The following is a 25,052-nucleotide window of genomic DNA, read 5'->3' on the forward strand; positions in this document are numbered from 1 at the left end:
TTGCCACTGCCCATAAGAGCCACCCTCCGTGTGGTAGCTGTAATTTCCAGTGAACTTGGCAAAACCCCTTGCAGTTGCGCATCTGGCTGGAGGAGCCAGTGGGTGCTGGAATGCTGCTGGAGGTGCTGCCAAAGGGCAGGTATGGATTTTAAGACTAGAGAAAGTAGCAGTAGATATCAGTAGCTGCAATGTTCTGTTAGGTCTTCTCTAGTTTGTGAGAGTTGCAACTGCCCCAACGATATCGCTCTGTGTGTGGTTATTCAAACCTTACAGTGGTGGATAACTATTTTGTTTTGGAATTAGCCTATGACAAAATGTTTGACCCACCTCTTCCTTTCCCCTAAATCACTGCGGTGTTTTTAAAAAAAAAAAAAAAAAAAAAAAGTAATCTTCATGTGGCACAGAATAAGTGCATAATTTGTGCTTTTGAAATCAGTGGGAGGTGGAGCTATGAGTCAATCTATACAGCTCTTCTTCCCTGCCTCAGTTGGTTGGAAAATAGCGTGGTCCAGGAGCACCTGCCAGCTGTGAGACATACAGACTGGACCATTATAGTCTTGTCTTTTATGAAACAGAGATACTTATGGGATCGTCAGCCTATTCACCTTTGGTAAGAGAAAACCAGCGGTGGGGCAGGAGGATCGGTTTGGCTATCTTCGTTGAGATTCATTAAAAGCAAATGCTTGGGGAGTTTTGATCCTTAAATGTCAAACAGGTCTGCAGTGGTCAGATTAGCAAGAGCAGCAGATAGTTAGTCCTGGTGAGATGAAGATGTATCTGATCATCAGGAGGGGAAATGGCAGGGCTCCCTGCTATTGCCACGGCGAAACTGAGTAGAAACTGAAAACTAGGAATTGTTGACTGCTGGGTTTCATCACTGGCCTCTCTCTTGGCTCCTTGTCCTCAGGATTGGTTCATTCGAGCAAACCCGCACAGGAAGATTGGAACTGGAAGGAAGAATCATGAAAGACCGCACAGCGCTGAAGACGAGGTACTGTACACAGGGCAGCTTCTGGGTTGCAGGGAGAGGGCTGTGGGGTACGAACAATGGTGTGCTACCTGCAGTCTTCCATTAGCTTAACTGTTACTAAGAGAGGTGATATTTTTTAACGGTTAGTTTAAGGGAATATTTGTTTCTTCCGTAAGTGTGCTCTCCAGAGCGGAAAACATTCACTGTGTCTTCAGGGTTGGGAAGGTGAGGAAGGTGATGCATTTGTGGTTCAGATGCTGGGCAAGGAACCGGGAGAGCTGGATTTTAGTGTGACATCAGTGTAAGGTGGTAGTTGTACCTCATAACACCCAAGGCTCAGTCTTCAAATTATTTTTCCTTTGCTTTATGGAGGCAGAGCAGCAGATAAAATAGATTATTCTGCGCCTGCCACTTAAAATAATTCTGAATGCTAATTTTTATGAAACTGAACTGGTACAAGGTGTTGGAGGGTTCTGAATGTGGTACATACGGGATATGTAACGAATTATTCCCTTTTCTGAGTAATGGCTGTTTGAAATGATATTAAATGATAACCTAAAAAAACTTTTAAAAATTGTAGGATGTGAGATATTTTCCCCCTGAGTTCCCTGAATCTGGTCCCTAGCTGCGTTCAGTGCAGAAGTATGAGGCTAACTCTTTGCTAGATTTGGGAGAGCAGTGAACTCCCTACCTACTAGCACTGTGGAGTAGTAATTGGTTTTGTGTCTGCATATTTTCTTCAGTAATCTCATGGATAACTTTTCTCCAAATTCCTGGATATGGATGGTACTAACGCTGAGGATGAAAAATTAATTCTCTGTATTTGGGATGAAAAACTGAGCTTTCAGCAGTTCAGATCATCTATTCCTATCATTCTCTCTATCTCCGGAAACATTGCAGCCAAAAATTTTGCTGAGGTTGATGGGTTTCTTCCAGACCTGCTGGTTTTGTTCAAGTGGCAGTTTCTGAGAGAAAACTATTGGGTTGAGATTTTTTCCAGTGAGCTGTAAATAGCATCTAGCCTGGTGACTTACTGCTTTTTAGATGGTTAATCTTCTCCTGTCAGGACACTGACATACCAAAAGAAAAGGTACCACCAGGAGGTCTAAGTTTTTCCAGTCTCTCAGAAATCACGATGTTTTGAAGATTTGATTGCTTCTTTCAATTTAATTAATGGAGCTACTGCTTCTGTATGTAGTATTTTACTTCAGATGTTCAAGATTGTCTTGTTTTTCCTGTAACCAAGTAGACACAGGGCTGTGTGTAGCTATGGTAGGGGGTGGAGGGAGAAAACAAAAAACGGAGAGGGTTGTGGGGCCTTCAAGCTATTCCCCCATAGAGCTCTGCACTATGGGATGTCAACATATTGCTGTACCTCAGTTCTCCTCCTTGGTAAATCAATCAGGTCAACCTAGTGTTCCTCCATGTGAACAGACTTTAAAAATAATTTATTATGCAAAAGTCCTGAGTAAGCCACGGTGTTCTGGATCACCTATTTGTGCTTATGTTGTTGATGTGTTGGTTTTTTTTTTTGTTTGTGTGTTTTTGTATTCATATGCAATTGTAACTTTTATTCTTGCTTCTTTTTGTTTGATTTCATAATCTAACACACTAGCAATTTTACCCTCATCTTTTCAAATCTGCAATTTGTTTTGTGTTTGCAACTTTCCATTTTCTTACATTATTTAGAGATTTTGTGATTCATGCTTTCTTCAGTTCTTGTTTTCCTCCAGCTCCCAGTTAATGTACACATATCAGTTCTGCGTTTTGTGGTAACGTGGTTTCATTTTGATTAATGTAGACCTTATCTATGGATGAGAGGTTATCTTTACTCAGTGTCATACAGAGGCAAAAAAAAAACCAAACCCAAACAAACAAACAAAAAAACCCAGCTGCTTCTTCCTTTTGTCAAATTTGCACTGAAATGCTTGAGCTGCCTTTACAGGGAGCCGGACCTACGTGTGAAATGGAAGAAAGCCTACCCCAAGCTTCTGATTTCAGCCTTCCTCTTGCTGGCGTAACTGAAGAGCTCTGGAGTTCCACACGGGGCCGTTCACTTCTAGAACCATTCTCTCCCTTTTTTGGTCACTTATTTCCTTTTAAGGGTCGGGTATTTTTTTTATGGTGAAGGCCGTTATGGCGTTACCTATCCCACAGCCAGATTGAGCAGTAGCAGTGATACCTTCATGGGACATTATAAAATGGGAGGCTATCTGTCCTGTTCCGCAGTAATGTTATGCGGCAGATGGGCACCCGTCCCTGCCAGAGGAAGGAAGTGTCCTGTGGTCCCCCAGCTGGCACACCGGGAAGTGGTGTGCTGTAATCTGTTGCATTTGGCCTGAAATTTGAGGAGCAAACCCTGTAGTTTAATGGTAGCTGGATTTTACAGGGGCGATTATGTAATGACTTTTTTTTTTGGTGAAAACTATGTTGTGATATTTCTTACTACTCCCTGCATTAAAACTTAACCTCCAAAACCTAAATCTTTAGAAAACTTAAACACAACTGGTTAGTAAACATAGCTGGAATCTGACATTACAGGGTATCAAATCACAAGAAAGTATTTCTTCTCAGAAATTGTCTCAAATAATTAAAGTGAACTTATATTCACTGTGTTAATGAGAGAATGGCCTTTGCCATGCTATAGTATAGGCTGTGTTACTTATATCTGAGTTACTTGCTAATAATGAAGGTATTTTTCTCATTGTTCTGCAGCCAGAAGTGCCTCGGTTATGCTGGCTTACTGTAAAAATTATAAGCATGAGAAATCTCCGCAAAGCAGATCTGTGTAAGTATTAGCAATGGCACGTTTATAGGTTAGCCAGAAAGTCACTGCCACCTGAATTTAATGCTCTTGTACAGCTGCTGCTTGGATTACAATAATGTCTCAGGTTTTTTTTGTCTGAAGAAGTTGTATCTGTTCTCATTTCTGTTTAGACTCAATTAAAATAATTTAGAAAAATGTTAACAACACAAATGAAATAGAATAGAAATTCTATGTCAGGAAAGAAGTTATCCTTCCCTTCGCTTGCTGCTCGGTGATACTTCCCTTTCCGCACACTCTTCAGTTCCCCTTTATGCACCGCTTGTCTATTTCCCTTCGGAGAGGGGCATATTTGTGGAAGCTACAGCGGAAGTCGGTAGTTGTGTTGGGTGCTTCTGTGTTTGTGTCTTCATTGCTATATCAATCACAGTGAATGACTTGTGCATTACAATTAGGACCAGGTCAAAAAAATCCCCAAAACTAAATTCTTCATTTTTTTGAAAAAAAAACAAGTTTCAGGAAGTGAAGACGTATATGAATTTGTTTGGAGCCTGAAAAATACTTGAAAATAGAAGCAAAAAAATCAGAAGAGAAGGAATACTTCAGTACTGTTGAAAGTGAATATTTTGGCTTTTGTTTTCATATAGAATTAGTGGTTTAAAATTGCCTTTTGTTTGGAATTGGTATAAATATAGATAGAAAAGTTAAATAACTCTAAACGCACGCCTTTGGGTCTAATGAAATACTTAGGACTCCTCAGAGGTTAATCTTTCCTCCCCTGACCGAGCAAAAGACATAATAGAAAAGTACTGCTGTGCTAATTACGCATCTTTTTGTTAACACAGTGAGCCAAACTGATTGCTACATCAGGCTGTGGCTGCCAACAGCTTCATGCCGGGAAGCCCGGACAAGAACTGTACGCAACTGCAGAAACCCTGTCTGGAATGAAACTTTCCACTTCATGATACAAAGTGAAGTAAAGGTAGGATCTGCACCTGTGACAGGGAGCAGATGCTTTCTAAAGGGGACATCTTCACCTGCTGCGTGCAGGCTCTTTAGGAGAGCCTTGAGGCTCACATAGGGGCTTGAACTCAGTTCTGCTGAGGGGTAGGATGGTAACGGAAAGGTACAGAAAGCAACAGAGACGGCACGACAGATGCTGTTTCCTACCAGCAAGTAAGTATGCAAGCCTTGGTATGGATTCTCTGGTGCCCTGACTGGTCTCTGTCATCTTCTAAGCACTAGAACCCCATGAACTGGATGGCGGGTTTTACAAACTCTTTAGAGGACTAGTTATGTTTTCTTGTATGCAACTGTGAAGGCATTTTTGCTGTATGTTGCCATGAACTTGTAATACCCGCTTTATACAGCAACAGTGATGCCATTTGTAAATTATAGGAGGTACCATAACTTAATGCTGTTTTTTAAAAATTTTAAATTATCTCTTAATACTAACCATTCCATCATTAAACAGGCGTACTTTCAAAAGCCTGATAGTCTATAAGAAAGCAAAACACACATTCGACTTACAGCCTTGTAACAGAAGCCTGTAATAAAAGTCTGCCTCATGCTTTGAATGAATGTAAGCTCAGCGGGTTATTGATCTTCTGGAATAAAGTTGAATGCTTCTTTCTGTCCCAGAGCAGTTGTAACAACTGTTAAGATGTTTGCATAGTTAGCAGAAATAGATTAGCAGTCAGAGCGTGAGTGATAAAAGGTCTAGACACCAGTTCAGCTTCCTGTGGTTTACTAGTGCTGCATCTTCTCATGCTCCTATGGGTAATCTGAGCCCTGGGGAATTGCAAGGGGAATCACTACAACTAAAATCTTGCTAAAAGGGCTTGTTAATATGCTTTACCTTCCATTTGTAAAGGGCTAAGAGTTTACCTTCTATTATTACTTTCTGCTGATGTGCCAAAATTTCTCAAGATAGTAATTTTGAGTCCACAAAGGATCGTGATGAACGGCACGTGTAATCTCTACTCTGTCCAGTGCATATCACCATCATGCATGTCCCTCATGCTACCTTTCTTTTGAGCTCTTGTTCATTGCCAAGTCTGATGATTTACCTCTTCTAGGGTTAATCCATGACTTCGCAATCTGAACTGAGCTCCACGCTGTCGCAGGAGTCTGTCCACCTTGAACAACATGAGAGCTGCATGCTGACTCTTGCTAGACCTTTCTTTTGGGCTCAGTAGTCCCAGAATGTGGCATTAACATCCTTCTCTGCCTCTCTCGTCAGAACATCCTGGAGCTGACGGTCTGTGATGAGGATACTTTTACACCAGATGACCAGCTTTTGACTGTTCGCTTTGATGTGGCTAAAATCCAACCTGGAAAAAGAGTTCACCTGAATTTTGAGTTGAATCCAGAGGTGAGAAATGAAAAGACAAGTGAAATTAAGACCATAGATAAAATAATATTCTTCATCGGAATTTTGTCACAAGTTACTTCCTTTATTAAATATTAGAGTTGTTCTCACACACAAAGACTTTGTTAAAAGGACCTTATTAAAGCACAAAGTTAAATGCTCAGGGTTTAGGGGGGGTCAGAAACAATCACCCCTCTGTTGTTACTGCAATTAGATGCAAAATGGCTTTCCTATTCTGATTATTTCTGACATTTCAAAAATGTCCTTTGAAAAAACCCAGAGAGAGCAAACAAGAGTTGAAAATAAAGAAGGTGGTGGTTAGAGATCTCGTCGCTGTTGTAGGAGACTGACAGAGCAGGGATGGGAACAAACCTGATCCCCTTTCTGGGCAGCTGCCCTGATGCTTTGGCCAGTAGCTCACTAGGTGTACGTCCTCTCAGCTTCACCAGGGTTTTTTTCCTGTGCTTTCAGGCAGCATGGGTGGTAAATGATTATATATTCTCATGATCATCTCTCAGGTTTTTTTTCCTCCTTCTGATAAACAACAACTTTTTTTTTTTTTTTTTTTTTTTTTTAAATTCTCAGCAAGATCTCTTGTTACAGGGTTAAAAATTTCTTTCAGGAGGGCTGAGCCAGTGCGGAATGCGTAGGGGTTGATGAATGAGAATCTCCTCATTATTTTATTCTTTTTTTCTAGGTCAATGTGTGACCTAGGGGTTTTATTTGCTGCATATGTCTCTAAGGGTATTGTATTTGGTTCTGTTAAAGAGGGGATAAAGATTTTCCTATGAAATGTCTGGTGGGCAAAGTTGCTGAGAGGACAGGCGGAGAAATAGCACCCATCTTTTAAGAGAGCAAAATACGTACTCAGATTACTTTCCACAAAAAGTAACACCTTCTCTGCTTGGAGGCTGTGTAGTACCGAGACTTCAGGGCTTTTCCACACTTCTGAGCAGGGCTTGAGTTTACAGTTCCTAGGAATTGAGTGCGCTCTGTTTATTTCTAAACCACTGTGTCAGACAGGCTGTCTAGAAAACAGCTCCTGCCCTTTTTTTTTTTTTTTTTTTTACATTACTCTTGCTTTGGAGAGTGTTTATTTACTACTCTTCTAGAAAGCAAATCCTTACTAAGGATTTCAGTATACCTGTTCCAGCTGACTATGGCCTTCTGTAGGAAAAGCCTGATGTGAGTGAGATCATTGGAGGTGTGATCCAAGCTGTGAGTTTGCTCTGAGGCACGTGCAGAGTTGGCGTAACCCATTGGCTTAGCAAGGTGGAAGTTGGGGAGATAAGACAAGGTGAGCTGTGTCTCAGGAACTTCTTGGTCAAGCTTTCCTTATTCAGATCCCAACTCCTACTCAGGTGCCCATGAGGCATCACAGATTGTGGTCTCTACATGGATTCTTAGAACACTTAGGGTTAATTTTTTTTAAAAAGTGACTTAGTAATGGGACATGCTGGGCAACCTTAATAATAGGAAGTACTGCCACCTGTGCCCTTAATGGTTTCTTTCATCTACCAAGGTATCTCAAAAGGAGGGCTGAGGAGGCCGGATGGGTAATGTCAGAACACCAGGATTGCTTCCTGCTGTGCCTCTTGCTCACTGTGTGGTATAACAGGTCTTTCCATTGCTTTGCTCCAGGTTTTTCACCCACAAAAATGTGAATGGGACTTAATAGAAATAGAATTTGTGGGAGTGTGTGTGTACGACAGCATAAGAAAGATGGGAACATAAGGCAGGCACGATTAGGCAGATGTTATGAGCCAGGGTCTCCTGAACATTGTTTCTGCTGTTCTTTGGACAAAGTTGGAACGGACCGTCACTGAGTTTGGATAGTATAGACTGGTCACAATCTGATGCTTGATCAAGTCTATCTTGCATCTCTGTAAAGTGATTGCTTTCTAAAATCCATCCCTTGGCCTTCTGTTACAAACAGTTGCAACCACCTTAACTTCTCATGAAATGGAGACTTTGGGAGAAATAAATGGCGAGAACCACCTGCTGCTGGGTTATGTGCCACAGATCCAGCTCTCAGAGAAGCCACCTGAGATATCTCATTTACTGACATGAACTAGTAAATACAAAAATACTCACTTTTCACCTTTACTGAAGTGGTGATTTTACCTTGGCAGCTACATTATCAGACTTAACACAGTTTTCACAGTCTCTTCGCAAAGTTAAAGTATGTTGTGCAGCCAGACAGAAGGGATATTTGGCAGTAAAGGTTAGTTCTTCTGATTATGAATGAAAAATTTTACCCTCACTTGTCAGAAAAAGATTTATATCTTCCACTAATTAGTGTTTTCCTCCCTGTGGGTGGTATAGAAGATCTCTCTGATGCATGTTTTTGTGTGGTATTTCCTGGATTGGCTGTCCCCCACACAGACTGATCCAGCAAATGGTGTAGTAAAGTAATACAGTTATTCAGTCCCTCTCATGTTGTTGATGTGTTACTCTGCTGTTCCTTGCTCTTACACTCTTCCCTCTTTTTCATCTTGATTTGGCCTTTTTGAGCTCTTTCCCTCATTCCCCTTCACAGATTCACTCGGAAGCGGGAACTCTTTTCTCTTCTCCCCTTCACACCGGCAATTTTCATTTTCCAAGTTGTTTTCTTCTACCATCTCTTTTTTTTTTTTTAATGTTTAGTCACTATACTTTGCAAATTCTTTTGTTTTAACCCAGATGTACTCAGCATGTAGGTCCATTTATTCTCAAGTATGTTCTCCTACATCATTCACCTGTTATACCTCCCTTCCTCGGCATTCATTGACCCATGTCTCATCCTCTTAATCGGTGAATACTGGGACCTTCATTCCCTATTCCATGATACTTATTCTCCTTTTCCCCTTCGGGAGACAGTTGGTTTGTAAACAGTGGAGCGGTGTGATGAGTGGTGAGTCACGAGCGGTGAAATGAAAGGGTGGCCAAAGAAGGCCCTATCCATTTACATTATGATGCAGAGAGTGTGGGAATAGCAAAATATTGCAAGGAGGGTTATGCAAAATTATCAGAGCTCTATGAAAGTAAAAAGTTTATTTGTTCATTTGCCTTAAATGAAAAATAAATCTTATTTTCAGAATCAGGAAGAACTAGAAGTGGAATTTCTACTGGAAAACATGTGAGTGAAGCCCAAACGTTACAGAATTTGTCATCAGAAAACTTTGTATTTTAAAGAGAGTGGTAATGCAGCATTGGGGAAGTGGCTACATGTACGTGTGCGCAGACACCCCATTTCAGCATCTTCCCCATGGTTGCTTTTCTGCCCTGAATCTGGTGAAATCCCTCCTTGAGTGACAATCTCACTTACTATTTATAGCTGAGGGTGGGTATTTATTTTGTAATTTGACCTAAGGAGAGATGATGCTGATCAGGGGAGGTAAGAAGAGGGAGTGTCCCTAGGAGCTATGTGACCTCTGATGCACCTCCAGCTATGCACCTCCGACCTGGCAGTGAGCACGAGACAGAGGTGAAAGATTAAAGTGCTGATGGCCATTGGCAACTACACAAACTGAGCTCAGGGAACTATTTGCTTTTAAAAGATTATTACTCATATACCCACTCTTAAATAAACCTTTTCCTTTTTGCTTTTCAGTCCAGGGGTATCTGAGAACATCGTTACTAATGGCGTACTAGTGGTAATTGTTTTATTTTTTTACGCTTATGTTCTTATGGTAGGGCAGAACCGAAGGAGGCAGTTGGAAGTACTATGCCTTTAGGCATAGCCTTTACTCTTTTTCAGATGAGACACGGGTGCAATTGTAAAGTTTTGAATTCGGTTATGCATGTAATGCATTCTGTGTTGGGAGGGGCTTGGACCAGCGTTCTGCCACAGTGCCAGTGAGCTGCTCACTGATGAAATGGTGATAAACAAGAAAACTTGAGAAGGGAGTGAATCCAGTGTCTCTGCAGAGTTTATTGCTGAAGGTCTACCTTGAAGCCAAAGGCTCTTTTCACACTATGTCCAAAGTACTGTGCGATGCTCCCGTGCTGCTACTTCCTCCTATGCACCGCTCTCTTGGGGAGTTTCAACTTCATACCAAAGATGTCGAAGTACAGGCCCATCTGTCCAGTTGTTCTGCAGAGTTGTAGGTATCCTTCAGCTCACTTTTCTGTAGACAAAGTTTAAGGAGTGGCCTAGATGGGGAGAATAATTGTGTTAACTGTTGGGGATTGAATGGTACTTAAATGTAATGGGACAGATCCCCAGCTATCTTGTCTCCTTTGGCCACATTATCGCTTGCATGATTTACACAAGAGAATCAGCCTCTGTAATTTCTTCATGTTCACAGGACATCATGGCCAAGCCTGTTGTCTCCACAAGATCCCTTGATCCTCCTTGAGGATCCTGAACTGTTTCTATGACTGGTGATTTTATTGCTTGTCTTTTCCAGTCTCGTGAACTTTCCTGTTTGGAAGTGCATGTGAATGAAGCAAAAAAGCAGAGCCCTTACACAAGTGAGGTTATTGATTTAAATTGTTTGTCACTGCTTTTTGTGCTATGGTAGATGCTGCTGAATCTAGATAAATATTTAATCTGTTTTCATCTCTGTTTGTATCATCGGGGCTGCTTGGGGATTGAGGTGTTTCCTGAATTACCTACTTGCTAATAGTGAGAATCCTCTGGAGATGGCGTGACAGCGTAGCTTAAGGGGAACTGTGGAGGTGGCCGGGAGACTCAGAAACATCACTGCAGTGTGATGGAACTGAAACACCTGTGACGAGAATGGGAAGTAAAATAGGAGAGACACAATTATCAGGAGTGGAAGCACTACGGTGGAAAGTCAGGGGGTGTTGAACGTTGCCAGTGGCATCCACTGGTCTGACACATGCTCCCCGTCACTTGGTGGGGGAGAGGTTTCAATGCTGCACTGGCCTTTTGCTGCGTATTCAGTCTGGCCCTTGCTCACACTGATTACAGGGGAGGAAAAACATTGTGGCCCAAATTAATGTTGACTGTGCTAAGGCTGAAACTTCACTTGTGGTATTTTTATTTGTTATTTTTCAGGACTAGATGCAGTTAACGTTTCTCTGTGGTTTGCTGCTTGTTCTTAGGGAGAGATTTCATGTTCGCAATGAAAGGATCCTATGAAGAAAGGCAGGATGTTTCCATAGGTCCTCGCTGCAGACGCGGAAGCAGTGAAACAACCGTGTTCCACTATGTCAAGCACAGTCAACCCAGACTGCACATGACGCTGCCAAAGGAGCGTTGTTTCTGTGGTGTATGTTTTACTTGTGGATGGTGATAACAGCTAAAGTAACTTTTGGGAGAAAGATGATGAATTAGTCCTCCTCTGGTAGATTTGTACCTATGGATTGTAAATAATTTTCTCCTTGTAACAATTTTTTTTTCCCCCACTTTAATTCAGCATGGCTCAGCTAGGAGAGAAATGGATGTAAGAAGTCCCGTGGCTGTGCCTCTCCATTCTCTGGACTTGGGGAAGAAAGTGACAGTGATGAGAGTGAGTAACCTTTGACGGCTTTTGAAATTATTTCAACAAGTGTAAGCTATATCTATGTGATACCTGGTCTGTTATTAATTTTGTTATTAAAAATATACTAGCTGAGTTATATGTATGCTCAGCTCTGCACACACTTGAAAGTACAACTACTATTCAGGGAAAAGTAACATATTCAGAATTGCTGATTGCTTTGAAAGTATTTTAAAAGCAGGATCCCAGTGATGGTGGTGTGCAGAAGACCTGAGAAGAGACCAAAGATTGATTTGTCATTAGACTATATACCTGAATAATTGCTAATACTGTAAAACTTGCTTTTGCAAACTTTAAATTCTGTTTAAAATTTATGGTGTTTTCATTCTTGATTCTCAGGGTGAATCTTATGAGGTGTCTGTGAAGGAGGAAGATGGGTAAATATTTTATTTCTTCTGAATGATTATTTAAGCCATCTCCTATCCTTTCATAGTACCATCTTTAGATTAAAAGGAGCTACAGCTTAAACTAGCTCATTTTGAAACCAGGAATAAAAATTGTGTTCGTTAAAGAAGACTAAAATATGGTGAATTGTTAATAAAATGATGCATGCTTTTAAATTGGTTGGTAAGAGTTCAGCATGGAATAGATGGTAGGTAGTCATAAAGTATAACTGGTGACAATGTTTTTCCTAATGTTGATGCTTCCTAATGTTGATACTTAAGAGTCCCTCTGTCTTGTAACCTGTATCTATAATACATACACGTTTATATGTAACACATTTCTAACGTGTTTTTAACACTGTTATGCATTTACCAGCCCTCTGCGGGTCGTTTTTCAATGAAACAAGTGGACAGTAATTAATTTCTTGACTGGCTTGCAATGATTTTCCGAAGGGCAACATTACCCCCTACTGATGAGTTAACTACATTGCAAGCACTAATTGCAGGCAGATGATAAATCAGAGATTTTACTGAACATTGATTATGAGTGACAGAAGGGACAAAATAACCTTTTGGATGAAAACCCCCTGAAACAGTAGCACTATGAAAATAGAAGTTATAGAGTTAATGATGCACGTGATGTTCATAATCAGGTACAGATATGAAGGGTTACACTTAAGAGTTGTTTTCTGACTCAAGTATTTCCAGCACAAGTTCTTAGCAGAGATAAGCCTAGCAAGGTATTAGGGTCGTTTTGCCTAAAACGTTTTCTCTTCAGGAAACACATACAAAACAAGAGAACACGAAGAGGTGTCCAAATTTCAGAGCTCGATGTGAAACAGGAAACAGCTTGAATTCAGTTATGTTCCTTGTTTTTCATCAGCAGAGAATTTGATTCATTTAGCTTCTTCATTATTGTGTGAAATAGTTCAGGACACAATTCTGTTTAAAATATCCACGGGGCCTGTGATACCCATATACCTGCTTTCATTTGCACAGGGAAAGATTCATATGCATGGAAGTAGCCTTACTTTAAACTGGTTTATTGTTGCTCCTGGTTTTGCTTGATGTCTTAAGCAGTAGCTCAAGAAATGGCTTACAGGTAAATGTGTCTTGTTCTGTTCTTATGCTCTAGTTGCAAGAATTTAGATTTGCGGTTGGGGTTTGACCTATGTGCAGAGGAGCAGGATTTCATCTGTAAAAGGAAGAAGGTGGTTGCTGCTGCTTTGAAAAATCTTCTTAATCTAGATGAAGACCTGCAGGAGGATGAGGTATGTGGGACAGCATCTTGGGAACTGGATCAGGGAACACCCTGGATCGCGAGTCAGAGAGACGCTCTTCTGCAACAGGGAGAACATGCCCTTGTGGGATTTCCTCTGCTGCTCTATTCAGCTCCCAGCACACCCATCCCTTGATGCTGTGTGCAGGACAGCATTTGTCAACCCAGTCAAAGTGCTCATGAACTTAAATAACAAGTGGAATAAGACTTGTTATTAATAAAAGAGGATAAAGTGTTATATTAATTAAAAAACAAAAAACAGCCTCCCCAAAGTAGATTGTAAAATGCTGTGAGGACGAGATTAAAGGTAATGGCAAGGTATATTTCTAAAAATGAATAAATATGTTGTGTCAGTTTTTGTTAAGGGCTACCTGTGGGGCAAAGGGATAATGCCTAACAGAACTGCTGCATCCTTGAGGACAGTAAGACCAAATTGCATATAGTGTTGATGTCAGGGAAGGGGGAGGTAATCTAGGTAACAAAGAGGATGTTAAAATAAATCTATAAAGCTTGGCACCATCTGCCTGGAGAACAGAAAACGTTGCAGGTAAACTTAGACGAAGAAAAAATTATGCAGGCAGCTTTCATTCTGCTCCTCTCACCTCAGTTTTACTCAGGATTTTAAAATGTGTTTTGAGGGAAAAGATGTGAGGAGAAATGAAAAACACCCAGAAAATCTTTACAAATCTGAAAATAGATTATGCTGTACAAGAGCCATGCTTACGACTTCTGACTTGCCGAAGCATCACTGATCAGGAAGATGCTTTCAGCATATGCCAAGTCCCACCAAATTTTACACAACTTAAACACACACCTAAGTGCTGACAAGGAGGAGGTGAATTGAGTCCAAGCCTACTTGAATTAGGGTGTTGCTGTTACTTTTTCTGCACGCCCATCACTTCTCTATTTCCTCCCGTAATGAATGACTCTGTGCCTTTGTGTGTTGAGCAGGTGCCAGTGGTGGCAGTCATGACCACAGCAGGGGGAGTGCGGTCCATGACGGCTATGTTTGGCAGTCTTCTGGGTCTCCAGGAGTTAGGTGTTTTGGACTGTGTCTCATACATCAGTGGTTTATCTGCCACAACATGGTAAGGAGCATCGGGCTTGTGCTTGCTCTTTGTGTTAGCAGAGTGATAACCTGGTGAAGCATATTGCCTTGCTGAATTTTACTCGGTGTGATGCTGGGACTCCTGATGCTTGGCTTCCTTTTAGTGCTCAGCCTTTTCATGGGACCGCTCAGTGCTGTGGCCCTTACCTCCTTTTAGCTACAAGAGACAAATGTGTGTGATAACTATTTCCGTAATTGCACAGAAACTAAAAGAAAAGAGCACAAGCCAGGATGGTTTACCTGAATCTCCCTGCAGTTGAGTGTAGGTGATAAACCCACCTGCAGTTTTTCTGTGTCTTGGATACGTGGCTTTCGTCTGTGCTGTATGTTTTGAGTTCCTCCGGGGGGAGGGACTTGTTTCTGTCATAAACTTGGTGCTTGACACGGAGAATGGAGGGGGAAACGTACGGTTTTTGATGAAAATTCTGTATGACTCAGCTCTATTTCTCATTTCCCAGAGTTACATGGCAGGAAAGATTCCTACGGTATGTTGGGGGGTAGAGGTGTTTCAGTCTTTCTCTTTGAATGAAAAGTGGTTGTTTATGGCTATCAATGAGGGACTGAATAGGGCCTGATAAGCCCAAACCTGGCATTTTCTTGGGAATGTAAGAAATAGCGATTGTTTCCAGGGGGAGAAGTAAACTTTTTGATTGCCAGTGCAGACAAATCAGATTTTAATCATGAGTCAAGAAAAGATGCCATAGACGTGTAAGAGAAGCAATGCAGCTGGAGTCCTGGGACCTGCATCTCTGAAAGGACACAGATCTGATCCCTGAACACGCTTGACAGCAATGAGGAAATGAAGGCAGGGAAATACTGTTTTCCCTTGCTTTGTGTTATCTCTTGGGTTATCTAGTTGCATGCAACACTTCAGAAATCCTCTTGCAATATTTGTCTGGCTCAACTCTTATGCGGCCTTGAAAAGGAGAATATAAAAGACAAGCCCCGAGAAACACAGAGTGTGACGCTCACAATGTTGACTGCCTTTGCACGACTAGCAGGGGTCTTGGGCTTTAAAACGTTTTGCCTCTGGAGGGCTGCTCTAAAAAGATACATGAGGTAGAACTAGAACAAGCGGGGTGGGGATGAGAAGGGATGACTGGAATCTGCCCAAACTCTGGGAGCTGAAATCCCAAGCAGACTTGGCCCTCTGTGTGCCAAGTCTGAGGTGACCCGCCTGCTGCGTGCCCAAGGAGGGCAGTTCTCGCTCTTCTCCAGGGCAATATTTGCTGCTAAACTCCTGCTGAACGTTTCACAAGGCATCTGAAATAGCTCAGGGAACCGGCCTCAGACAGAAGCTGCAGCTTGAACCTGGACAATCAAAGGGTAATTCTAGTAAATGCTTGTGTTAATTATGGGTGTTGCGTTATTAGTCTCTTGATTGTGAGAAGAAACAAGCTAGGATGAGTTTGAATGTACCCCTGCAGCAAAAATGTTGTTGTATAGTCTAAGTTCTGCCTGAGCTTTGAGCTGCTCTTCCAAGGTAAAAGTTGGAGGCCGAGAGCCTTGTGTATCCTGAAATGAAATGCTTATGTGTGGTATAAGCCCATGAATTGTCATGTGCCCGGTCACGAACCGCGGTATGTTTCTTTTTACCAGGACCATGGCAAAGTTATACGAAGACACAAATTGGTCACAGAAGGATCTCGGAGAACCAATTGGTGATATCAGGAAACATGTGATCAAGAGCAAGCTGCACTGTTTCTCGTTGGATCATATGAAATACTATGAAAAGGAGCTTTGTGAAAGAAAGCAAGAGGGACACAAGCTGTCCTTTACAGATTTATGGGGACTCTTCATTGATTGTATGCTACATCATCAGGTATTATATATCCATCCCTTATCCCGGTGGATTTCTAGCTTTTTGTGTCTAAAGTTCTGTATTCGGTTATAGGAAAGGCTCTCAAAACTTCTGAGGGGTCTTTCTTTGGCTTTTTAGGAGAAAAATAACATGGTAAGCCTAAAATGTAAGCATCTAGGGGGAATGTCTGAGCATGTAAAAAGTCAAGGTGTTAATGAAACTGATTTCCCATCTTTAATTTCAGACCAAATGAGCATTCTAGTAACACACAGAGAAGAGGTGGCTCTAACAGAGCTAAGTTCAGGCACAGCATTATCTAGCCATACCAGCAAACAAAGCTGTATTGAATGAAATAGGCCCTTGGCTGACTTTTATCCGTAGCACCTCCAAGGTAGCTAAATATCTTTTTCTTTCCTTAAAGCACGTCATATCCTAGTGACTGCGCAGACAAGTTTCTCACATTTCACTGTATCCGTCATTCCAAAATGCCTGGAAGCATCAGTGATAATGCTTTGGCAAAGGTTGATGACAGGGGACACATGAATGCATTCGTGCGGTCAAACAACTAAAGTACACAGAACAAAATCTGCTGAGGTTTAGGAGAGGTTTCATTGATAGTCCGTGCTTAAACACCACATTAAGTCGATGCATCCTGTTCATCTTTTACAACGACTCCTGTTCTTTGTAAATAGGAAAGTACTCAAAAACTCTCTGATCAGCAACTGGCAGTAAATCAGGGGCAGAATCCGCTGCCCATATACCTGTCCCTCAATGTCAAGGATGACTTTAGCACTCTGGATTTTAAAGGTAATGGTTATTATATGCTCTTCTATAGATCTAAGTAGTTTTCTTTTAATGCTGGGTGAATGTCAAAAACTTTTGCAGTAAGTCCAAGCTAATAAATCTTTTAAATAATTTCCTTTTCCCCTGTCATCAGAATCTGGATTCTGACTTGGATGAAAAACATGCATCCTAATACTACACTAAGGAGATACCTGTGCAAAGACACTGCCCCGTTGGGGGTGGAGGTGCCTTTTGCTGGCAGCCTTGAGAGCCATCACTCATGGTCTTTCTCTCTCTGGTCCCCAGCTACTCCTCACAGCCTCTTTCAGCTGCTGGGGTTCCTGCCCAGGCAACAGTAGTCCAAGAGAGCTGTGCAGAGCTGGGGGAGGAGAAGGGAAGTTGTGGAAGAGTGTGATAGTGGAAGGCAGCTCCCACCAGCGAGAGAGGGATCTGAGGAGGAGCAGCGCTCTGTGCCCTGATCAGTGTTGTTGATCTCCGGCTACTTCCATGGTGTTTTCTGGCCCAAACAAAGCAGGAGGTCCTGCAACTGAACCTGATCATCTGCTTCTAGGCACAATCTTCAGTACCCATGTGTTCAGACAAGGTTTGAGTGGGTTGGTCAGAGTTTTTTGGTTTTTTTTTCAGCTTCATGAGGCAGTGATTATGGGAGTCTTAAGAATGAATGGTAGCTGGTGTCATCACTGACTTAGAAGAACTAAAACTGCCACATCTTGAGCAGGGCCTTAGCAATCGATGGACTTTCAGTCCCAATTTTTGCTTCCTGGTACAGAAATAGACCTGAACCCCAAGCTGAATAGATTTCACAGTGTTATATAGGAAATAGATTTAGCTTTTGCTTTCATCAATCTAACATGCACTAAGTTGAAGGGAACCTGTTTGTTTCAAAACATGGTGGTTTGAACTGTCTGTCACCAACCTGCTGAAGCTACAAGCCTTGTTTTTCCAGCTTTTGATTCTCTAAACTGCTATTTTTACATGTGTTCATGTGTCTGCAATAAGTCTTTCTTGATGGCTTATTTGCAGAGTGGGTGGAGTTCACACCTTATGAGGTGGGTTTCCTGAAATACGGGGCCTTTGTTCGTTCAGAGGATTTTGGTAGCGAGTTCTTCATGGGTCACCTGATGAAGAAGATTCCAGAGTCCCGCATCTGCTTCTTGGAAGGTGATTTACTATGCAGAGAAACATCACCTTTATAACCACAGAGTTGGCATCTAATAACTACTGGTCTGCAAGCAGCAGTACTAGTATACTAGATAATGTATCTGGTGTGATTTAAATCTCAAATGAACTAGCCAAAAGTGACAGAAGAGGAAGCAAATTCTTGATACAAATGCAATTAATTTGCTGAACTTCTTAGGTTAGACCAAAACAGAACACACACATTAAAACTGATCTTTTGAAGTATTTAAAAATCACAGTCTGACTTTTATAAACACCCAAGTTTCTAAAATGACCTAGTCATAAGCCAGACATTATGTGGAATGGTATGGCATTTGACATTCGTACTAAAATTCATAATATTTCATAACTACACCAGTGCTAATTTAAACAACCACAGAGACTGAAGCCAAGAAGGTTGCTGTAGGTGTGCTCTAATAAGTCAAAGTAGTATTAAGTAAGGCTTTTTTTTTTTTTTTTTAACTTTCAAGGCACATGGAGTAATATATTTTCCCAGAATTTTATGGATGCTGTCTACCTCTCGGGTCATTCAGAGGACTTTTGGCACAGATGGACCCGAGGCACTGAGCATGACATTGGTTAGTTGTTTGAATTACTTTTCACTTGCATCTGCATTGTCTTCACACCTTTCTGAAATATGAAACCTGGCATTTGGTAAAGGGTTGGTTTTTGTCTCCTGTTTCTGGGTTAGGTGACACCAAGCCTTCGGGAATGAAGGAAAAAGAGGAAAAAAACATTGTGCTGCTCAATGTGAAACATCCCTGAGGAGTTCTGTTAGTCAGGAGAGGGTTGCCATGAGTCCTTTGGGGAGGGAGAGGCCAGGCAGGGAACAACAATGTGATGCTGTGGCACTGAAACCCGCCTCGGCCCAAATTCATCTGCTCTGCTTCACAGACGGGGCTGTGGTAGTTCGGCTGCCTGGCCCCTCTTTCTTTGTTTTTATTAGTATCAGAGAAAGACTCTAAACAAACGCAGACATATACCCTTTTCTCATTCTTTCTACAGAGGAACACCCTGCTCTGCCCAAGAAGCCTCATGAACAGCCAACTTGCTTATCCGTTCCCAAAGGTTGCCTGTCCAATACTCTTCGAGAAATGATGACTGGGCGGCCAGTGGTTTCAACTTACCATAATTTCCTCAAGGGCTTGCAGCTACATAACAAGTATTTAGAGAACGAGAGCTTTTGCATGTGGAAAGGTAACAGTAGTTTTAGATGCACCTTTGGAGGCGATTTGAGTGATGATACTTGCTGAGGACAAATATTTGATAAGTTTTAGCATAAAGGCAATTGTTGATTAATATTATTTGATTTATATGTCTGTGGAATTAGTTTTGCTGAGTCCCAGATGATTTAATGCTCATCTTGTCTCTGTCTTGGAGAAGCTACAGCAGGTTTGCTTGAATTCTGGTCTTCCTAGGAAAAGCCGCAAAAGGATGACTTACAGCTTCCACTGAAGCTAAATAGCCACAAATTTACACCATTTGAAAAAGCAGCTTAATATATCACTTTGGATGAAGCTGAGTTTCAGAACTGCTCCCTCTTACTGATCTCAGAGTTGAGCTGTAGAAGCTAAAATTGAGTCAAAGACAAATATTTAACTGGGCTTTGTGTCAAAGACAAATATAAGTGTGGGCTGCCTTTTCTTTCTTTCCTTGTTACACTGATTTGGAAAAAAAAGGACTCGGTTCTGCAGTTGTTAATTGATAATAGAAGTTTTTGACTTTCAGACACAGTGCTGGATTCTTCTCCTAACCAGCTGAATGAAATGGGTGACTACCTCAAACTGGTAGATACAGCTTTCTTCATCAACACCAGCTGCCCACCCCTTCTGAGGCCAGAGAGGAAAGTGGATGTCATTCTGCATTTAAATTACAGCGGAGGATCACAGACTCTGGTGATGTTGTGAAGTAGTGATTCTTTATCTGTGTGACCTCAGCAGCTGAATTACCACATTTCTCTCTCTCTCTTTTTTTTTGTTTTTTTTTTTAAATTTTAGAAAATGGTCTTGTTTTTATTAAGTTAAATGATCATATCAGTCATACTGCTCAACACTGTGTGTGACCATACTATCACTGTCTCTACTGGGGCTATTTTCAGTTTTTGGGACACACACATGGACACAGACACATAGAAGATTACCTATTCTGTATGTCTGTGCAGATTTGTCATTGTGGTACCAAGTTCCACAAAAGTTATTTAACTAACTTTTGCAAAGTAATTAGTTAATACATAATTTTGCTATTTTGAATGAAAATTTTGAGCTTTTTTTTATGTTTGACTCTTGGTATTTGCATAAGTTTCAGTCAGTTTTTCGTTTTGCTGCGTTGAGGGGGTATAGGATTGGAATTAATGCAGTTTATTTGTACGAGGACATGAAGACATTGATTGTTAGATGCACTGAATGCAAACACTCAAGAACTTCTAATCTAAAACACCACGTGTAATCAAAATTTCCTGATCCAAATCTTCTTCTCTGACCACTAAATCACAAAAATGATCAGAATTTCTTATAAATTTCAGAAAACAGCAATCTTGCTTTAAAGATGTACAGTGTTAGCAAATGAACTAAATTTCTATTACCCAGGTTATACTAAAAAAAGAGGGTATGCTTGTTCTGGTGCATAGTTAGCCTTATTTGTAAACATATAAATCAATCACAGATTACCTAGTGCAGAGAAATATCAGTTATGGGGCGTGGTAGCCTTATTTCAACCTCTCTTTGTGTTTCTGCTCTCCGCTTTGTTGAACCAGCCACTGGACCTATTCTCAGAGTACTGTTTGGAGCATGGGATCCCATTCCCTGGCACGGAGCTGAGCCAGGAAGACCGGGAACACCTGAAGGAGTGTTATGTGTTTAAAGACAGCTTAGAGGCACCAATCTTGGCCTATTTCCCACTGGTGTGTGATACCTTCCAAAAATACAAGGCACCGAGTAAGTTAAAAACATTAATCAACCACTTTTTGATGTCGTCACATCCAGTTTATCCATTGATTTTGTTACTCTTCTAAAACAAGAGACTGTCAAGCTTCTCAGCTGGCTAAGTTATCGTATTCCCGGTCCTGTTGTGATGGTTATATTGTTGGACAACTAATCAGCGATTTAACCGAACAGTTTCAAAATCAAAAGCATGAATAGCTGCAGCTTGATGCAAAACCCCTTATCTGGCATCTGGAACAGTTTGCATTCCTTTGATAATGAAGGACAGGAGGCAGCTACTAAGTTATACCCATTAGTAGCTAACACTGTCACTTAACAGTCTTGTAATGAGATTCTACGTTTACTTTGTTAACTTTCTTTACTGTTTACTTTGAGAATTGAAAGTGCTGAAAACATATAATGAAGCACAGGATTTGCCAGGGCAACAAGCTGCTTTGATATCTGTCACTTTTGAAAAGTTCCCAGATTATTTTCTTTAGTTCAGCAGTAAAATAAATAGTGATTCTTTTTTTTCTTTTTTTTTTTTTTTTGTTTCACCAGCAAAGCTCCTTGTCAGATTCAGTTTCAGTTTACAAATGATTTTGCATGCATCAACTCCAGTTTTCTTGTTGCTAATTTAGTATGCTACAGGAAACTTTCATCAAAAACTGAACAAAAATCCACGTACCAGCTTCTTGGAAAAGACCTCATGTAGGTCATCATCTTACTTGTCCTGGTGCATGTACTTAAAATCTCAGCCACCTGAGAGGGAGAATTCCCAATCCAGGAGCTTCATGGTGTCATTTTCTATCAGTTGGTAGAAAAGGAGCTGTCATCTCAATACCCAATGGAAAACCTAAAAATACAAAATTCCAAATCTGCAAAAGTGAAATATTCCCATGGAAAACTTTAATTTAGAGAGGAAAGTATTTTGCATGGAAAGCTGTTCTGCCAGTCAATTCTGGATAGCTGTGACTGTAGTGAAGCAGGAAAGCAGTGGATTTTATTAGTGCAGCAGATGTAGTACCTATGCAGTGATTAAATCTTGAACGTTTTTCCAGAGAGAATTCAGTTTCTTGTGGCTGTTATTGTGTATTTTGCATTGTCTTTCACCTCAGTAACATTGCTGTGTTGAACTTTGCTACGTTCTTACTTCAGATGTGGAGCGGGGTCCCACAGAGATGGAGCAGGGAAGAGTAGATGTGTCCAACTGTACTGCTCCCTATGGCACCGGTCTGCTTACATATTCTGAGGAGAATTTCAACAAGTTGCTGAATCTGTGCAGCTACAACATCCTGAATAATAAACATTTAATTCTTCAGGCTTTGCAAACTGCAGTGGAACGAAAGAAGCGCTTTAAAAACTGTTTGTCACCTCAGTTGTCTAAAAGTTCTTGAAGTATATTTTGATGAATCTCATCAGAAGGAGATATACAAATGTTTTGGTAATGGGATATTCATTAAGTAATGAATATCAGGGAATAATAAATATTCAGGGAATGTGAATCCATACAAAATGAACATCCGTGCTAGCTTGTTAAAAAAAAAAAGTATATTATTCAGTACTATGTGTGAGGACTCATGCTGATTCTGGCATTAAAGTCATTGGCAAATCATGATTACTTTTAAAAATTCTTGTTGCTGTTTTAGGGAATGGAAAGTCAGTTGTAGAACTGTAGGGCCCTATTTGGATATACAGCCATATAAGAATGAGATTTCAGCCTCACAAAAGTCTATGCCACATTTGGAGGCAAATCTTGGTGGTATGTGGTCTTTGAACCAGAGAACGAAGCAAAGCCTTGCCTTTTTCACAGATCTCTGTGACAATAAGGAGCAAACCAGATACGTCTGCACCGGGAAATGGCAGGCTGACAAAGAATGGAACTGCATGTGATGTCTTCTATTTTCTCAGTATCTATCTGTCAGGCGGAAGTCTAACCTTCAGTGAATTTACCTGCATGGCTGCCATTGCATTGAGTCTTCACTTTTGATGGACAACCCCAGAGTGATCAACATATAACAACCTGATTTTTTCTGCCAACTGTGATAAAAATCATCTGACTGCATCCATTTTTGCTGAACTTTTCTCTGAACTATTGCCTACCAAGTAGATTTTGAAACTGAGGGTAGTGACTAAGTTTTCAAGTTCTACACTTAGTGGATTTGAAAAAACACTTTTAATATGCCTTTGGGCATACTTGTCCTGGTTTTAATATGCCTTTGGGCATAACCACATCTTCATTTATTAATCTGCTGCGAGCTTGCAGATGTTCATGATAGCAGCAAAATCTGCAATACCAACTCCTTCGACTTCTGCAATGTTATGATGGTCAGTGTGTGGCGGCTGCAGTTTTATTCCCACTGCCGTGTAAAAGACAGACAGGGTGGTGTTCACGACAATTTCATTCTTGTTTAAGATAAATGCTTGTTTAAGAAAATATATATAACTGGTCATTCTTAGATCTTATTTTCTCTTGTATGTATCGGTATACATACAGTGTAATAGCTACCATTCAAATACTAAGCACTGAAGCATAATCTTATTAAAAGTAAGAGTCTTATAGATGCAACCATTGAAGTATGATTTTTTTTTTTTTTTTAAGTTCTATGGACTCAGCTCAGCTAGTGAGTTGATCTGGGAAAAAAATGCTTGTTCCTTATCGGAAGGATAAAAGAAAAGCTGCCACTTCAACAGTGGAAAATGAAAAACAGAAGGAAATTCTGTTTTTAAGAGTACAGATAACTGGGATGATAATGAGAGGTTTATAAGTCCAAATACTGGTATTTGCAAACACCAGGTTATTTATTCAGTAACACAGAGTGCAGCATGTGACTAGCACTGTATATGTGTCTCTATTCTCATCAGTCTTTTCTGTTCCTCACTGCGGTCATTCATTACACTGCTGTGAGTATAAAAGAAAATAAAGTGCATCCATCTGTATGCCAGCAGTATGACCATATTACCCTGGGAGCGTAGCATCTTGTGTCTCCCTCTCATGCACTGTGGCCAGAAGGTAGTGGGGTCTGTCATCCAGTCTTACAGATCTTGGTTTATTAAGCAAGAGACAACCTCATACTTTGTTACCTGGCATCCCATCCCTCAAGTGTGTCAACCACAGCACTCAGCTTGGTGTTGTCTGCAAACTTGCTGAGGGTGCACTCGATCCCACTGTCCATGTCCTTGATGAAGGTATTGAACAGTACTGCTCCCAGTACGGACCCTGAGGGACACCACTTGTCGCTGATCTCCATCTGGACTTTGAGCCATTTGACCACTACCCTCTGGATGTGGCCATCCAACCAATGCCTCATGCACTGAAGAGTCTACCCATCAAATCCATACCTCTCCAATTTAGAGAGAAGGATGTTGTGGCGGACTGTGTCAAAGGCCTTACAGAAGTCCGGATAGATATAGATAACATCCATAGCTCTTCCCTTGTCCACTGAGGTAGTCACTCCATCATAGAAAGCTAGTAGGTTGGTCAGGCAAGACTTGCCTTTGGTGAAGCCATGCTGGCTGTCTCGAATCACCTTCCAGTCCTCCATGTGTAGTGAAATGGGGTTTTAAAAATTTGATTAAATTTTTTTTGCTAAGTATCTTAAGCATTTAAAAGATTTTCAAGATTTCATTTTTGCAGCTCCAGGAAGATGTAACAGATGCAGTGCAGTCTGTGCCTGGTGTATTCCACTGACTGGTTTTTGGTGGTTGCAACACCTGTCACTGGGCTTTCGGCTTTACTCACCCAAGGTGTGGTGTGGTGATGATGTGTGTTTTTGGCAGTAGATCCAGAAAATTAGGATGGCTTAGAATGAGCTGAGGAAAGGGAGTCCATTTTAAGAAATCTGGGCCTGTTGAGCAAGCCACTGAAAAATCTTAGCCTGCCTGAATTGTCTAGCTCGATATTTTGACTTGAAGGAAACTCAAACTGGTGTTCGAGTTGGGACATGTGTCCAAGGATCTAACAGTGCGTGAGGCTAATGCTTTCC

At 41.1% G+C, this 25,052-nt stretch overlaps 1 protein-coding gene across 1 annotated transcript; it reads left to right on the top strand.

The window, feature by feature from the left end:
• Positions 1–451: 451 nt before the first annotated feature.
• LOC134514352 (cytosolic phospholipase A2 epsilon-like) lies at positions 452–22,471 on the top strand. The gene is made up of 21 exons (XM_063332115.1): positions 452–610; positions 908–991; positions 3,686–3,758; positions 4,580–4,716; positions 5,977–6,108; positions 9,183–9,223; positions 9,698–9,740; positions 10,497–10,560; positions 11,158–11,324; positions 11,472–11,564; positions 11,934–11,971; positions 13,113–13,248; positions 14,208–14,344; positions 15,964–16,186; positions 16,858–16,972; positions 17,993–18,130; positions 18,619–18,726; positions 19,154–19,345; positions 19,877–20,043; positions 20,901–21,081; positions 22,225–22,471. Exons 1-21 carry the CDS (start codon positions 584–586, stop codon positions 22,461–22,463), a joined length of 2,535 nt encoding a protein of 844 aa, XP_063188185.1. The 5' UTR covers positions 452–583; the 3' UTR covers positions 22,464–22,471.
• Positions 22,472–25,052: the final 2,581 nt, after the last annotated feature.

Source organism: Chroicocephalus ridibundus, chromosome 4 (assembly GCF_963924245.1).
Source record: "Chroicocephalus ridibundus chromosome 4, bChrRid1.1, whole genome shotgun sequence".
NCBI classification, from domain to species: Eukaryota; Metazoa; Chordata; class Aves; order Charadriiformes; family Laridae; genus Chroicocephalus; species Chroicocephalus ridibundus.

Excerpts from the sequence above, each read along its gene's own strand:
- LOC134514352 (XM_063332115.1), top strand. The coding sequence starts at position 584 with ATGGGATCGTCAGCCTATTCACCTTTG. Across the intron at positions 9,224-9,697 it reads GAATTTCTACTGGAAAACAT|TCCAGGGGTATCTGAGAACA; the intron begins GTGAGTGAAGCC and ends TTTGCTTTTCAG. Across the intron at positions 16,187-16,857 it reads ATTGTATGCTACATCATCAG|GAAAGTACTCAAAAACTCTC; the intron begins GTATTATATATC and ends CTTTGTAAATAG.